This window comes from Pelmatolapia mariae, unplaced genomic scaffold (genome assembly GCF_036321145.2).
Source record: "Pelmatolapia mariae isolate MD_Pm_ZW unplaced genomic scaffold, Pm_UMD_F_2 NODE_ptg000207l+_length_37959_cov_1, whole genome shotgun sequence".
Taxonomy (NCBI): Eukaryota; Metazoa; Chordata; class Actinopteri; order Cichliformes; family Cichlidae; genus Pelmatolapia; species Pelmatolapia mariae.
In genome coordinates this window covers 7,735-24,996 of record NW_027051902.1, presented here as the reverse complement: position 1 = coordinate 24,996, position 17,262 = coordinate 7,735, and the positions used below count along the sequence as shown (strand labels likewise).

Sequence of the window (17,262 nt, the reverse complement as noted above, 5' to 3'; positions counted from 1 at the left end):
ACATCAGTTTTCTCTGGATAAATATTCAGAGCCTCTGTGCTAAAACAACTTTATCTCAAGAACATTTAAACATTTCCCTGACACACAAGTATCAATGTATAAGTTAAGATTAAAATGTTTTTTTTTCATTTATTTACTTGACTAAATCATTTTTGCTCAAATTCCCAGTGTGATTGGCTTATACGCAAAACCTCTTACTGGGACTATTTTATTCCGTGCAGGAATACACACTGCGTTGGGGAAAGACTGAATTACAGTCTGATGTGTCAGTGTTGAAATTATTGCCTGGAAAATGAAGAATGGAAAATGTGCCGCAAAATCCTGCTGCCTGCAAACCGAACACATCAATAAATTGTTATATTTTCAACTGTATCATCACAAATATTATTTCACATTTCTTGGAATATTGCAGTGTGGTTTTTAGGCTGTATCGCCCACCCCTATTGGCTCATACATCTTTTTTGTTCTGTTATTGTTTCAGGCACTCAAATCATAAACAGATTTCCAAAACATTTGTGTAAATATTTACCTACTCGTTTATGCTTTGTCTAACTCTGTTATGCTCAGCTGGCTGTTGTGGATGTGCCAGATCCACAGCAATGCTTCCAGACGTGTGTTTGCCCATGGGCCACAGGTATCGTAGAGCGCCCTCTGGTGGATAAAACCCTTCGACATGGTTGAAGGATGTTTCTTCCATTTTTTTTTTTTTTTTTTTTTTTTTTTTTTACCGACCATCATTACTGACACTCTGATTACTGCTTCACTCAGTGAATGGGTTAGATGCAGAGAGGAATTTCCCCACAGGGATCAATAAAGTATACATTATTATTATTATTATTATTATTATTATTATTATGATGACATATAAGTGCGTCCATAACGGCACTTGTCCTGTGGTTGCTGCACTTTTTCCTCCCATCATGTCTGGTTGCGTTTCCACCATGCGATGATGAGACGAGGGTGTCCCCGACTGACCTCAGTCTAAACTTAAACAGCTCAGGCCTGTTTCTGTGTTTATTGGAGGCCTGTTAGAAACACGATGCCCAATGAATCACTGTGTGTTACCACTGATGCCTTTTTCTCTCCTTGCTTTCTTATCTGTCTGCCTGCCTATCTTTGCAGACGTAAAAGCAATGTGTCCACTTTATAGCACACAGTTGGCTGCTCTTGTTTGGTATTTCTTTAATGTATGTGAGTAATGGCTTTACAAGTGTTTACAGTCTTGGATTTTATTATCTGTTTACTGCAACACTGCTGGGCTAATTTCCACACTCGCTCATTTCCGAGCTTTCTAAAAGCTGAACTTTAGTGTTTGCATATAAATACAGGCTGACTTAAAGCGCTGATTTCCACTCATTACAGTTATTTATCTGTCACAAAGTTTCCATTCCTTACGCCCTCTGAGCCTCGTATCTGTTTACAGTTGTTAATGTAATCCAAGGCTTGACACAGTATTCTTCTTTAGGCTGAGTTATCGGGCACAGTGTGGTATTTTACTGCCCAGCTAGTCTCATGATGTCATTCGAGTGGGAGCACTGGTAGCCGGGGCCTATTTCACGGCTAGGTCGAGCCTCTAATTGAGTGCAGCGTTCCAGCGAGGCACTAATCGGGGCAGGGCGGGCCCAGCAGCCTGATGGCTGACACTAATTGTTCCTGCGCCGACTTCAAGGCCATGTTTGTGAAATATTTAGCTGCCCGTCTGTTGACAGTTAACTCCGTCCTCTGCCTCTGAACTCTTAACCCCTTTACTTATTATTTTGCTAGTTCCTGTCCAGTTGTGAAATGCAGCGAGTTTGAGCACAAATGTCAACAACAGCAGTGCACAAACGTGGCCCTTAGAGCTTAAAACCAGCAGTCGCCTCACATCTGTTACAGTGCGCTCCAAGATCTCCGCTTTGGATGAACCCCAAAAGATTTCGCCATGCTCCTCCTCGCGCGATTGTCTGCTTCCGTCTGGGATGAGCCAGAGCCGTGGTGTGTAGAAAGCCGACCCTCGGCCCCCAGCTGCTTCTCTGTTTCTCTGTCAGCGCCATGCTGAGTGAGCGGCGGGCCGTCTGTGTTTACCTTATTAATTAGCCCAGTGATCCAGAAACACTCTCCCTCTGGTAAATAGAATAACAGTGAAAGGTTACACGGGCGGAGGACAGGGAAAAGGAAAATAAGAGAGCAGGCAGCAAGCAAAGGAAGAAAGGGAAGGCGGCATGGTCAGGAGGGACCAGAGAGTCGTGGAGGAAACCTGATGTGGCAGGTCAAAGGATTTAGGTGGTGTTTGTTCATTTTACAGATTGCAGTTCTCGAGATCATGTTGACCCCAGCTTGCCAGTTTCAGTTTTATAACAATGGCATAAATTATTGCTGTGAACTGCATAGATCAAGAATCCATCATCTCCTCTTCTTTAAAAGCATCCAAGTATGCTGTGCAGCTTTCCAATTGGCTGAAATGAATTCAGATCGGAGCGTTGCATGCCAAAATTCAAAACAGTCCATTAAGTAGACAAATAGACAGCCTGACAGCGCTTTTATGAATCTGCTCCAAGTGTTTCCGATAGCTCGACTCCTCCATTTTGGGCCATAGCTGTGTCCTGGGGTCTGCAGTTCAAGGCCATACATGGAAAGCCAAGAGACGGCGCCCAGTGAAATGAATTACATTAGCAATACAGAGTTTTCCCTCGGCTGCGTGTTCAAAGGAGGGCTGGGGAAACGTGGCTTTCATTAGGCACTGCTGGTTTAAATCAGGTTAGAGGTCACTTTGAAAGCTGAAGGGGTAAAAGTCTCTAATATACGAGAGTGAAGAGCAAAGGGAGGAAAACACATTAATTTAATTTGATCAATTAAAATGAGCTCATTTAAAGCCACTGCTTCAAATGGCTTAATGCTATGAAAACACTCAGGTCCATCTGTGAGTGGACTTTTTTCCTGGTTAACACTGTTGTGACACAGGCAGTAGATCCGGTGAGGCCTTGCTGGATTGGACCTCTTCCAACTCATCCGTGCTCGACCCGTTTGGGATTTGAGGAGTGTAGAGGCCGGCCCGATGCCGTGGGCTCTGTGTGGTGCTGTTTGCAGGGAGCCCGGAGCATTGGAGCACAACACTGCATTGTAACATTTCTTTCCCCAGAGGAGCGTGAGTGATGGCCTGTTTGTGTCTGTGCATACCTGTGTTGGCAAACTGTGCTCTCAGCTTGTGCCACTTGACATTTGGCTGTCATATAAAAAGGCCCAGCGGGACTTTAAAGGGGATTTACAACCTCCTTACAACCCTGTGGAGTAAAATTCCTCACTGGTCCCGCTAGTTCATTTGTGGTTCCCATTATGACTTATCTGACTTTGATGGGGGGGCAGACACCCTGCTTGGATCATGTGGCCATGTCACTAAAATCAGAGTGCTGTCAACCTGATTAGCTGCACAAGAAGGTGACCTCAGAACTCACTTCCTGTTTCTTTGTACCATTAGAGAAGTAAAGTAGGGCCACTTAGCTTCCAGTAAAGATGTGAATCTATGATGCACTAAAAATGTATTTACAATCCTTTAAGCTTCAGGTTGTTAAAGTCCTGCATTGATCTTTCCAGAGACTTTTCTGGCAGAATGGGTAATCCAGTCCCTCTGGCCTCCAATAAGGACTCTGCTCATTGATGTCCTGACACTCTCCTCTCGACTTGTCATCATTCTAACTTGTGCCTGAATGTGCCTTCATTTGGCATCAGTGTGCAATAAACAGCTCTTTTAAAACGACTGATATTCGTGTCTTTGGGTAATATCGGTTTTCTTATCGAATATCGACATCTGCAAGTGTCAGCCATGGTAAATATCAGCTAAACCAGCTCTGATAACGTGACGTTTACCTGTATCAGTTTACGTGTTTATGTCTTGTGATTCATTTATTTATTGAGTGTTCAGACTTTCTGTTCTGTTTGGCCGTTTTTATTCACCCAGCTGTGTATGTTCATCCAAAAAAAACCCAACCCTGCATCTTTTTTAACTGCAAAGCTTCAGTTTAGGTTTTTTGTGAAGCTAAAATCTCCAACTCTGGGTGTTCCGTGTGTTTTCTCCACACAGACGTGTCTGTCTCCCGTGAACCCCTTTAGACTTGATCATTAATCTCCTGTAGCCCCACTGTGATCAGGTGGTCGTATCTGATTCTGCCACTTCCTCTTCCCCTCCACCCGGCGCGTTTGCTGCTTCTCCGGCATACCGGACGCTCCCCCCACTGCTCCCAAGAGGAGCTGACGAGAATTCCAGATAGATCCCGAGCAGCTGAAGGCCTCGTATGTGTCTGTGGGCGTGTTTGGGTCAGCCACCAACAGGAAGCCTGATTTCACAATGTGATAACATGTCTTTGTGTGGAAGTGCAAGTTGTAATCCGAGACTTCCCGCTGTGTCGGCGAGGGCCTGGTGTGTGTTGGAGTGCTGATTTATCGAGCACATGGCACACTAGGCTTCACTTGGCTTCAGTGAAATTTAAAAAATGCTGTTTAGCAGTTATCAGGAACATTTGAGGCTTTATTTAGCTTCACGCTGACATCCGTTTGTTTCAGGATCAGCCAGAAATTCAGGATCATTTTGAGCCCAGCACAAGTTTTCAGGTCGGCGTCGGCCTGCAGTTTAGATGCTGGTACCTCGCTCGAGTCGTTAGATGTCGGCGTGTGGCTCGTGTATATTAAAAAGCAAATCCCTGTAAGCTTGTCTGTCAAATCAGAACAAAGTTTGAAAAAGGAGCAGAGAATTATGAGACGTTCAGCACAAAGTGGTTTTGACAGCCATGTCAGCTTTAATGTCTTCAGCGGTCCAATATCCACGCTGCGCGCTCCTGCTGGAAAAAGATAAGCAGCAGATGATGAAGAAAAGATGTCCACTCTTTCCCAAGTCTCCTCCAACATGTTTTTGATTGGTTGTTGCTTTGACTTCAAAATATAAACCTGATTTATCTCCCTCTCTTTGGTTTTCAGCCCTTCGACGCCTTTTCGATTTCCCAGAAGGTAAGACCTGCCAGAAACGCTCAAACTTCTCCTCCTTTCTTTATTTCTGTCATCCATCCATCACAGCTCTACTGGAGCCATCATTCCTCAGTAGTGAGTCACGACTTATTGATGGGAGCTTCACTTATCCTGCAGTAACTAGCAACTTGGATGTCCTCATTTATACATTTGTTTGTTCTCAGAGTGACTAATTTGATGCTTTTTCTGGTTTCTCCTACTCTTTATGTAATCAGAGGCACATGCTGTTTGAAATCAACTATCACAGGACGTCTTGTCATCAAATTTTGTGTTTGTTTCTTTTTCACAGCTATGCTGAGCTAATAGCTGATTGGCCAGTGGTGGTGCTGGGTGTGTGCACGGTGCTTATTGTGATCTGTGCCCTGGTGGGCATACTTGTGCCTGACCTGCCGGATTTCTCTGACCCACTGCTCGTGAGTACACTACTCATTGGTCACCTTTGTAGATGACGGTAGCCGTCCTCTTTTCAGTGTGTAGTACTGTATTTTCCACACTATAAGGCACACTTAAAATCCTTTAATTTTCTCAACAATTGACAGTGTGCCTTATGTATGAATTCTGGTTGTGCTTATTGACCTCGAACCGATTTTATGTGGTACACGGCGCTCAAAAATCTGTCATAACTGCTTCAGTATGACTTCGGTAAGCTACGAAGCTGCACCGCTTGATGGATTGTTGGAGCATTACGGCTACCGTAGTCAGGAGCCTCGCAGAGTAATCTGGGTCCTAAACTCCGTCCGCTTCAGGTCCCAAAGTCAAATGAACACTGCAGCATCACTGAGAGTTAAAAACTGTCTAAATTATTTTATCTGTAATAAAATGATCAGTGTTGCTGCTTTACCAGGTGTAACAATCAAGTTTAACATCCAGGCATCCATGAAAACGGAATTTATTAAATTTAACGGAGTTAGAAGTTAGCAGGAAGTTAGCGGAAGTTAGCTCGCTAACTTCCACCTAAGCATGATATAGCATGTTCTGACTGAGAGATTTGTGAACAATTCAAACGTACAGCTCTGCTATCACTTCCAACAGAAATGAAGACCGAAAACTAAACAGCAGTGACATTTGTAGGGTTAAAGAAGTTGGGCTAGCTGGTATATAATGATGTGCTACGTGATCGCTAGCGACACAGCTATGTTAGCATAGCATAAACACAGTAAAGCTGGAGGATGAACGCTAACTTTTTTTCCACTTGATAAAAGTTAACGTGAGGGTTCCTGATGGTTAGGGACAAATGCAATCGCATGGCAGGATGCTGTAAACGGACCAAACTTCAGTCAGGAGAACAACTGAGATAATCCATCCACAATATGAGGTTAGTCATTAATATACTGCAACAACATGGGAATAGAGCAGCTGCAGAGAATTCAACATTAATGAATGAATGGTACGGAAGTGGAGGAAGCAAGAAGAATAAGTTGAGTAAAGTTTGACTTATCTGACTGTTTTGTTTCGCTTAATGCGCCTTATAATCCGGTGCGTCTTATGGTCTGAAAAATGCGGTACTCATGTTGTATATAGAGACGCACTCATGTAGGCTGATCAGTTCTATGTTGTCCTGTTATGTTTGAGTTTAGTTTGCCAAACTCGGTGTACAAAAAAAGCAAACATGAATTTGACTGTTATTCACATTATTTCTAATAATTTCTAAATTTCCATAGATATTGTGATGAAATAGTTGAGGGTTTGATTTTGGGGGAATATCAGTGAATATATTTGATTTTTAAATCACTAAAAATGTGTGTCGGGCTTAAACGTCCTGTATTGGCTGAGCGTGATGAGAACTGTGTGATAATAAAATGATCAGTTTGCCTTAATACAATACATTTCTACAAGCATAATCAAGTCAATTTCTGCTGTTTTATTTCTGGTATCTTTTTTTCCTACAAGGGCTTCGAGCCACGGGGAACAGCCATTGGCCAGCGACTAGTCACATGGAACAATATGGTGAAGAACACGGGCTATAAAGCCACACTGGCCAACTATCCATTCAAATATGCAGATGAGCAGGCCAAAATGTGAGTTTACACTCATCTTTCATCCTGAGATGCTTTCTGAAGCTCCGTGCAGGAACACGTGAGAGCCGGTTTAGCAGCTTTTTTTTTTTTTTCCAAAGTCTGTAGAGTTTCCCTCTGTCTGCTCATCAAGCCGTCTGAAAGGCGATTGACATTAAACCTCTCATCGGTGGGTTCATCTGCAGATGTTTGCTTTAGCAGAAGAAAACAAAGATTTGTTGCACAAGTGTCGCTGCAGGAGGACAAATCTCACATTCACATGTTAAATATTTGTCGTAACCCTTAGTCCACGCTAAAATGTGCAGTCTGTCAATTGATTACATGGGCAGCAAACTCTGAAAAACACACAACAGTTTTTGTACACTTGTCTGTGTAAAATCTCCTTCGAACACCTACGAGCTTAATCACAATGCAACTGCGAGTCTTCTCATTGAGTCTTTAGCGCTCTCATTGTCCCATCGACTTCAGTGTGCACTTTAAGATTATGGTTATGACTTTTCGAGCCCTGCATGGACGAGCAGCGGCGTACCTCAGTAAACTTTGACAGCAGGTCCCTGCTGCATCATGCGAGCTTTTCTGGCTTCCTCCTCAGACCTTGGACCATTAGTTATAGTTTTCCAGTCAGACCTTTTACTTCTTTTTGCCTCAGCAGTGCAGGATTCTGTCCACTTCACCTCCAGGTAAACAGATTTCCTTATAAAGGGAAATAGGAGTGTGACTGTATGCAGATTGCAGGGAGCGATTTAGAATGAGTCTGATTTACAAACATGGTGTTTGACTGGTGCATAAATCTGATGTTATGTGCAGGTTAAGATGGTTTCCACGTGCACATTAAACGAGGGCCATTGACTGCAAGCATTTGCGTCAGAGTATTAAAAGTCATTCTTAGTTTAGATTTATAAATGGATGTAAATTAGTTAATAATCTGTTCAACTCTTAGAGGATCCTTAAAAATCTTGATGCATTTTACCCTAATGACAAAAAAGTCACCTTCCCAAAATGTTATAAGTAATATTTTTTCCACTTTAAATGACTCAATCTTTTAATACTACTTCAGTCTGAAACATACATGTCAAAAATGAGTTCAATTTAATTGTATGTTTTGGATTTTAAACCTTCCAGTTCAGGTGGACAGACTGTGGTCTTTGCATGTAATCTTTCCACATGTGCAGCAGCAGCACTGCCCAGCAGCAGCACTGCCCAGCAGCAGCACTGCCCTGCAGCAGTGAGAAGACTTGAAACTGAAACACACACAGACACACACACACAAACGCGCACACACACACACACACACACACGCTTTCTTTCCTTAAACATCGTATACCACTGCAGGACAGCATTTAAGCACTTGCTAGCTTCAGCTAGCCTGCTGTAATACCTGGACATAAATGAACAGATGAAGCTGAACGGGGACGAGAATTACGATGTAGAAAGATTTTTATACACAGCTCTATATTTATAGACAGGGTATCAAATCCCAGAAGACGCGCGCGCACGCGCGCGCACACACACACACACACACACACACACACCATTGTCCAATATCAATCATCAATAGTGAGACCCACTTATCGTGTGAGTAACTAGGCAAACTTGCAGGAAAAGGTAAAAAGTGTAAAATGTTGCTTTCAGTGGTAAAGATTAGTGCCACCTGGTGGACACTATAAATATGAAACATTTAAAGCAAGTGGTCCAAAATAAAAATCTTTAAATCAAATAAATTTACATAATTTTCTTAGACATTATTAAATGTTTAATTACTTTTGAGCCTGTAAAACTGAAGTGACAGTGTAGAGAACATTATTAAACTGTTACTGGTTGAACAAAGACATTATATAGTGTCTTTGTTTGGCACTCATGCCGTTGGCTTCCACTATCAGCCAAGAAGAGAGGTCACAGGGGAGCGAAAGTTAAAGGCGTGGGGGTCAGAGGTAGGGGTGAAGGATACTGTTGACAGACCCGTCTGAATCTCCTCCTGAAAGAAGAGAGGGAATAGTCAAGGTTTGTCCGTCCACGAGGTCAGCCTCTGCCTCCCGTCAGCCAGAGTCTGCTCACTAATCAAGAGCAAGTCTTTGCATGTCTGTCTCTTTCAGGTCTTCATGCACACATCAGACTGCAGATATCTGGTTTCTTAAATTTTACTGTTGCTCAGTTTTGCTTATTTGATGCATATCACCATATTCACAGGCATGTCACTTTAGCGTGATTAAAAATCAGTAAGACTGAACCGTCTTTGAATCAGATTTAATTTTTGTTTAATTTTTTATGAGCAGATTAAGATTAGAGCCTCTAAAAACTGCAGCTCTCTTCTGCTGATTACATAAAGTCTGTTCTCTCCGTCTCCCTCTGTGGACGCCTTTGTCTGTCTCGCGCCGCGTGTCTGTCTTCATGTAATTGTGTTCTTGTGTTGTATCAGAAAGTGGCTCCTGCTTCTGTCAGCGAGCTCCCCTGGCTTATCCCCTCCGTCTGTCACTCGCTCTCTGACAGCCGCCTGATTACCCTGCCTTCCTCTTTTCCTCCTAAAAATGTGGCTCATTTAAAAAACTGATCTGCACGTCTCCCCCCGGGCGCCCTGCTCAATCAGAGCTGCCATTGTGATTATTAGAATAATGACAGCAGTACCTCGCTGTACTGCAGAAAGTCATTTATCTGATTTCTTGTAGGGAGCTGCGATGACTGCTGCCTTTTCTGACACAGCAGCATCTGTTTGATTCATGAAGTCATGAATAAGAATTCTTTCTGGATCGTTTTCAACTTGGTACTGATTATTATATTTGCAGCACATTTGTGCTATTTTTAGAGCTTTTCCTCATTTTCTGTCAGTCATTGAACACGTTTAAGTACCAAATGACACATTTTTGCTCTTATTGTTCAGAAGGAGTTATCTGCTCTGACAGAACTTAATGGAAATGGTATTTCCAATAGTTCAACTGTAATGTTAGCTAGCTATGTTATTATACACTCACTGGTCATTTTGTTAGTTACATTTAGCTAGTACCAGGTTGGGGCCACATTTAGCTTCAGAAATGCCATATTTCTTCTGGCTGTTGCTCACTAAGTGGCCCAAAGGGTGCCGAGGAAACTTAACAATATAAAAATGCCATTAAAAAGAAACAATGTAAAACAATAAAAACAATATAAAACAATGACAGGAATGTTAGGAATTAACTCTATGAAATAAAGTTAATTTTACAACAACAGCGGCCTCAAACAAAATGCCAATGTGTGTTTCAGGATAACATAAGAAGGACAGGATACTTTAGATGTTATTGTGATCCGAAACTGAAATTTCTCGAATGAATCATTTGTTTTGTTTGTTTGTTTTTGTTTTTTAGGCATTTTGCTAAATTTGAAGTGTTTCATTCAAGAAACAAAATGAAATCATTTGCATATGGCCTTCTGCAAAATCTGGTTTCATCCCATGATCACCATCTTCACCAAGTCTACAAGCCTTAATGCACTGAGCTGCAGCCATGTGATTGATTGCTTGTTAATACAAATTTGCAGTCACAAAGGTGTGTCAAATAAGGTGGCCACTGAGTGTATACTGTTACAGTGGTGGATGATCATACGACTCAGACTGGTCTAACCACAGTCAGATTTTTATTTTTTTATTTTTTTATTTTATTTTTTTTGGGGGGGGGGTCCTGTTTTTTCCTACTCTTGATTCTTTCTGATGCCAAAGGTGATTTCATGCCCAACTCTGGCTGAAAGTGCAGAAACGCTGCCCTCCCGCTGTGCAAAGCTTCTGTTTGTGAGGAGTAGCCAATCAGATATCTGGTTCAAAGGGGTGGGGAAGGAAACTTAACCAAGGGCTGATGATTTTATAATACTATGAGCTATGAATCATGCAAAGCTTCATAGATTACATAGAATGGTCTAGCACTTCCCAGTGAAATCAAGGTATTTTGTGTAAAATTCACATCCTGTTCAGCACCTTAGTTCAGTGCTTCAAATGTTTGCTTATTCTCCTCCTACTGTTTTCCAGTCACCAAGAGCCCAGGCGGCCCAAAGACCACTTTGACAGAGACAAACGGCAAGCTGAGTGGGACTTCAGTAAAGAGTTCTTCTGTGATGTGCCAGGTAAGATTCAGGACGATGGAGAACAGGAAGAATTATACTAGTCCACATTCCACACAACTCCCAAAAAGATTTATGGCTTTATATAATGATGAGCAGACATGGAATAGTTGTGCTTTTTACTGTGGCCGATGGAAGTGAACAGGATCTTTGCCAGATGGTCAAATAATTTTTTGTCTTGTGTAAAATGAGAAACTTGCTTTCCTACTTGACTATGCCATCCTTTCTGCAGGTGACAGTTATTCTAGACTGGTGTTCTCGTCAGCTGAAGGGAAGAACCTGTGGAGTATTCAGGCCATCAAATCCATGTGCAATCTGGACAACGCAAGAGTACGCTGGCATCATTCAAGTCGTGTGAATATGTTTTTCTGTTACACTTCTGCTTGTTTTCGCGTATTTATTCATTCTTTCCGTCCTTAGGTGCGTTCCCACCGGGACTACTGGAATCTTTGTCAGCGCACCAATGCTGACTCCTGCTGCCCCAGCTGGACACTAGGTAACTACATTGCTGTCCTCAACAACAGGTCATCCTGCCAGAAGATTACAGAACGAGACGTATCGCACACACTCAAGATCCTGCGCTCGTGTGCCAAATACTATCATAACGGCACTCTGGGACCCGACTGCTGGGACATGACCCTGCGGCGGAAAGACCAGCTAAAGTGTGCCAGTGTGCCCCGCAAGTGTACAAAATACAACGCCATCTACCAGATCTTTCACTTTCTGGTAGACAAAGACTTCCTGAGTCTCAAGAGCCTGGAGTATCCTCCGCCTGTGCTCAAGTACAGCATGCTCTTTTCCCCCACGGAGAAAGGCGAGTCTATGATGAACATTTACCTGGACAATTTCGAGAACTGGAACGCCTCCGACGGCATCACCACGGTCACAGGGATCGAGTTTGGCATTAAACACGACCTCTTTCAGGACTACCTCCTCACAGACACGGTGTATCCTGCCATAGCCATAGTGATTGTCCTGCTGGTCATGTGCGTGTACACGCGGTCAGTTTTCATCACACTCATGACAATAATAGCCATCATCAGCTCGCTGATTGTGTCATACTTTCTCTACCGAATGGTTTTCAACTTTGAGTTCTTCCCCTTCATGAACCTCACAGCCCTGATCATCCTGGTAGGCATCGGTGCAGATGACGCCTTTGTGCTTTGTGACGTGTGGAACTACACTAAGTTCGATAAGCCTCACGCTGAGCTGGCAGAGACGGTCGGCGTGACCCTTCAACACGCGGCCCTCTCTATGTTTGTCACCAGCTTCACCACTGCTGCTGCTTTTTATGCCAACTATGTCAGCAACATCACTGCCATTCGCTGCTTCGGAGTCTACGCTGGCACTGCCATATTGGTCAACTATATTTTAATGGTGACATGGCTGCCCGCCGTGGTGGTGCTACATGAACGCTACCTGCCGAACATGTTCCTCTGCGCTAAGCCTCAGCACCAGCAGACAGGTTGTTGCACGCAGATGTTCTGGGCCGGTCTTTGCCAAAAGGCCAACAACTGCCTCTTCACAGTTTCGGAGGCGTCGAGGATATTCTTTGAGAAGGTGCTGCCCTGCATCGTCATCAAGCTCCGCTACCTCTGGCTCTTCTGGTTTCTTGCCATGACCGTGGGCGGGGCCTATGTGGTTTGTGTAAACCCAAAGATGAAGCTCCCCTCCTTGGAGCTGGCAGAGTTTCAGGTCTTCAGATCTTCTCACCCATTTGAGCGCTATGATGCAGAGTACAAAAAGCTTTTCATGTTTGAGAGAGTCCATCATGGTGAGGACCTCCACATGCCCATTACCATCATCTGGGGGGTGACCCCTGTGGATAATGGAGATCCCCTGAACCCCAAAAACAAAGGAAAGCTGATGCTGGATAGCAGTTTCAACATTGCCAGTCCAGCATCTCAGGTCTGGATCCTCAACTTCTGCCAGAAAATGAGAAACCAGAGCTTCGTCTTTCAGTCCGAAGAGCAGGACTTCACCAGCTGCTTCATCGAGACGTTCAAACAGGTCAGTACTGCATGTGTACTGGTGATATACGGAGCAAACTCAAACCTCAAGGACCTTTTTATCAATAAAAAAATAAAGTTATTAAACCACAATTGATCTCCAAAACCAAAACGATTACTCTGAGTTGAACACATTTCTGATGTTGGTGTTCTCCTGCCGTTTGTTAAATTCTCACTTGGACTGATTGACTGCATCAGATTAAACTTTCTTACAGTCGGCTAGCATTAGCTTATCTGCTATATAGAAAAATGACTTATCTGGTCTTTAAGTGATGACGCGTGAACCCTGCTTCCAGGTCCAAACTACTCTGCGTTCATTAAGGCTGTTGTGTTTTTAACACGCTTTAATGCTTTGTATCCTGAACGAGTCCCTAAAAACAGTCAGTGATCACTGTCGGCCCCCCTCGGTTTTTATTACCACTGTTCATTTCAAAGCTCGGTTTTTAAACCTTACGATGTAACTACAGCCCAGCCCATGCAGCAGTATATTAATGACTAACCTCGTATTGTGGATGGATTATCTCAGTTGTTCTCCTGACTGAAGTTTGGTCCGTTTACAGCATCCTGCCATGCGATTGCATTTGTCTCTAACCATCAGGAACCCTCACGTTAACTTTTATCGAGTGGGAAAAAAGTTAGCGTTCATCCTCCAGCTTCACTGTGTTTATGCTAACATAGCTGTGTCGCTAGCGATCACTTTGAAAAGGAGCTTGGGAAGAAAAGCGTCTGGACTTGTTTAAGTTGCTTGAAGACGTTTCGCCTCTCATCCGATAAGCTTCTTCAGTTCTAAGGTTCAAATGGTGGAAAGTACCAGATTTAAACCCAGTGGAAGTATCTCCCCAAAGAGGGACAAAGGGACCCCCTGATGGTCCTCTACCTTTTGTCCTTTTGTCCCTCTTTGGGGGGATACTCCCATGGGGTAAATCTGGGACTCTCCACCATTTGACCCTTAGAACTGAAGAAGCTTCTCGGATGAGAGGTGAAACGTCTTCAAGCAACTTAAACAAGTCCAGACGCTTTTCTTTGCAAGCTCCTTAGACTACGATGACCTGGATGACTGAGAACCTTCACAGACACTGTTTATGATGAGCACAGAGAAGAGTGCTGGTGAGGAGTGAGCATACAAGTCTCATTCTTCAGTCCTTCACTTAGAAATCATTACACAGGCTATTTCAAGACATCAATGTGGATGGAAGTTTTTCATTTTTCAATTGCAGTCCTTTTAGACATTGGCCATAAATTAATTAAGCCATAAAGTTTCAGAAAGCAACCTGACCGATTCTGGTTTACCTCTCCTGTTTTTAACAGTGGATGGAGAACCAGGACTGCGACGAGGCCTCTGTCTACCCTTGCTGCAGTCAGTCCATCTTCCCATACAAACAGGATGTCTTTGAGTTGTGTATCAAAAGAGCCATCATGGAGCTGGATCGGAGTACTAACTACCACCTTGACAGCAAGACCCCTGGACCTCGATTTGACATCAACGACACCATCAGAGCCATTGTTTTAGAGTTCCAGAGCACCTTCCTCTTCACATTGGCCTATGAGAAGATGTACCAGTTCTACCGCGAGGTATGCACAGCCCCAGCATCACCTGGACACATCTCCACTGGTGAAACAAGATATTTTATAATGTTAGCAATGTCTTTCTGTTTTAGGTGGATGCCTGGATCGAGGAGGAGCTTCGCTATGCCCCAGCAGGCCTCAGCTATGGCTGGTTTGTGAGCAACCTGGAGTTCTATGACCTTCAGGACAGCCTGTCAGATGGGACTCTGATTGCTATGGCGCTGTCAGTGGCCGTTGCTTTCAGCGTCATGCTCCTAACCACCTGGAATTTCATCATCAGCCTGTATGCCATCCTGTCCATTGCAGGGACCATATTTGTCACAGTGGGCTCTCTGGTGCTTCTGGGCTGGGAGCTCAATGTCTTGGAGTCTGTGACCATTTCAGTGGCGGTCGGACTGTCAGTGGACTTTGCTGTCCACTACGGCGTGGCCTACCGACTTGCCCCAGAGCCGGACCGTGAGGGAAAGGTGATATTTTCCCTCAGTCGGATGGGTTCTGCTATTGCAATGGCAGCACTAACCACCTTTGTTGCCGGCGCAATGATGATGCCGTCAACTGTCCTGGCCTACACGCAGCTGGGCATGTTCATGATGCTGATCATGTGCATCAGCTGGGCCTTTGCCACCTTCTTTTTTCAGTGCATGTGCCGCTGCCTGGGGCCCCAGGGCACCTGTGGCCAGATACCACTGCCCAAAAAACTGCAGTGTCAGGCCTTCACCGAGACCACATCCAGCAGCCCCTCGCCCCAGGGGAAGAGTTCTGGTCTTGCGAAATACCAGCTGGACAGCAAGGGTGGTGAGGTGGAACATTATGAGCTGGAGCCTTTAGCATCCAGTCAAAAAACTGAGGATAAACCGCACGAAGAGCGTGATTCCAGCACTCAGCTTTATAACAGAATTCCTCCTCACCACCACGCTGCTCCTTTTCCAAACATTCATTACTCGAACACCGAAGCCGGCGAAAGAGGATCTGAGAATGGGCACGTAGCCACGCTGAGCACACCGTGCAGGTGCCAGTACTCGCAAAACACCAACTGCACATGTGGGGATCCTCCTCATCTGCTTCAGCAGTGGAACCCACATTCCTGTGCGCAGGATTCTCGCTCCTGCCCTCCAACCTCTCAGCTCTTCCCCCTCTCAGGAAGCCCCCTCAGCAAACAAAACGCGACCCTTTTACCAACAAACCTGGACCCAGCCTACACGCGCGTGGAGTGCTGTATGCACTACTTCCACTGTCCACTCACTCATTTCCACCACTGCTCACAGGGGAGAGTGGTGACCCCCAGGCAAGGAGCTCCCCACACCTGTCACCTCAGGAAGCAGTGTGTCCATACTGCGGCCCTGCAGGCTGCCTCAGTAGGAGACCAGAGATTCACAAGCCCAAAGCAGGACGCTGGCCCGGATCCAGGACCAGGACCTGGCTCTGATTCTGAGACTGCTGGAGAAGTCATAGTTCATAGGCATGAAATGTCATTACCTGACAGTAGCCAAAATATCAGCACCACAGCACAGCCTCAAAGCCCCTGCCCCTCCCCCTCTGCAGGCTCATTACACAAAAGCTGCCATGAATGTGCAACGGACACCAGCCGTTATCGTGGTGATAACCACACACCCACCACAAGAACTGAAACTGCAATGCACATGGATGTTTGCAAAGTCCCTGGCGACCAGGACAAGCCTGACAGTATTCCCGTCACACGGGAAGAGACAAGCAAGCGGAACTCAAAAAGAGAGCGGGCGGCCTCTGCCTCTCCAAAGAAACTCAACTGTTTTAACAGGACGTTGAAAGTGAAGTGCAGTTCAGCGTCAGACGTGCCAAAAAGCGAAGCCAGTGTGCCTCCTATTGCAATAAGCACTACTAATCCCTCTTCTGAAAGTTTATGCTGACAATAAGTGAAGTCAGTATCACAAACCAAAAGTCCAAGAAATGTTGTGCAATCGTACAAGGTGTGGGATGTGTTGACCAAGTGCCTCAGTGTGTTTCATAAAGCACGGACTCACTACATGTATTCGGTTTAGTTTTCTTTTTGTACTCCCAGCGTTTCACGTCCCAGATGGGATTGTTGTTTTTTAACAGTGAAACAAACACTATTGATGAAGCTGCATCATCACTGTGGGAAGCCAATGGTCGTTTTTTTTAGTTTTGTTGGCGACGCCAGTTTGAAATGTTTTTAAATCGTGTGTTAAATACGCAGCAGCCATTCGCACCGACATGAAATCGCGCCGCCTCTGTTGCTTTGTGTTGTGGTCAGTGCCACGTCTTACAAGCTTGTTGCTCTCTATCACTTTTTTGTATGTGCTGGAGTCCGTGTTCACTTCCAGTGTACTCTTGTTGCCACATGCCTCAGATAAAAGCTGTACTGTATGATTAAACTGTCGTTTTTAAGAAACAAAAACATTGTCCTGCTGTCGTGTGTATGTGTACACAAACACACACACACACAATCAGAACAGACTGCACTCAGGAGTCGTGACGTGTGCACCTGTTTCATTGTCTCAACTGGCGCCTTCGGTGCGATCTGTTACACGGCTCGAGGTCACAGGCTGGATTTAAACTGCACACGTACACGTGATTTACACGACAGTAACGATCTGATT

At 44.5% G+C, this 17,262-nt stretch overlaps 1 protein-coding gene across 1 annotated transcript in view; it reads left to right on the top strand.

Annotated features, from left to right (window-relative positions):
* The window catches only part of LOC134622781 (protein dispatched homolog 1-like), a 29,159-nt gene extending 12,183 nt beyond the window's left edge, over nt 1–16,976 (top strand). Inside the window, exons 2-9 of the mRNA XM_063468129.1 lie at nt 4,948–4,977; nt 5,285–5,408; nt 6,886–7,013; nt 10,999–11,093; nt 11,323–11,420; nt 11,511–13,100; nt 14,408–14,671; nt 14,758–16,976. Of these exons, the coding sequence (XP_063324199.1) occupies nt 4,948–4,977; nt 5,285–5,408; nt 6,886–7,013; nt 10,999–11,093; nt 11,323–11,420; nt 11,511–13,100; nt 14,408–14,671; nt 14,758–16,551 (4,123 nt within the window). The 3' untranslated portion in view covers nt 16,552–16,976. The remainder of the gene's footprint in view (nt 1–4,947; nt 4,978–5,284; nt 5,409–6,885; nt 7,014–10,998; nt 11,094–11,322; nt 11,421–11,510; nt 13,101–14,407; nt 14,672–14,757) is intronic.
* Nucleotides 16,977–17,262: the final 286 nt, after the last annotated feature.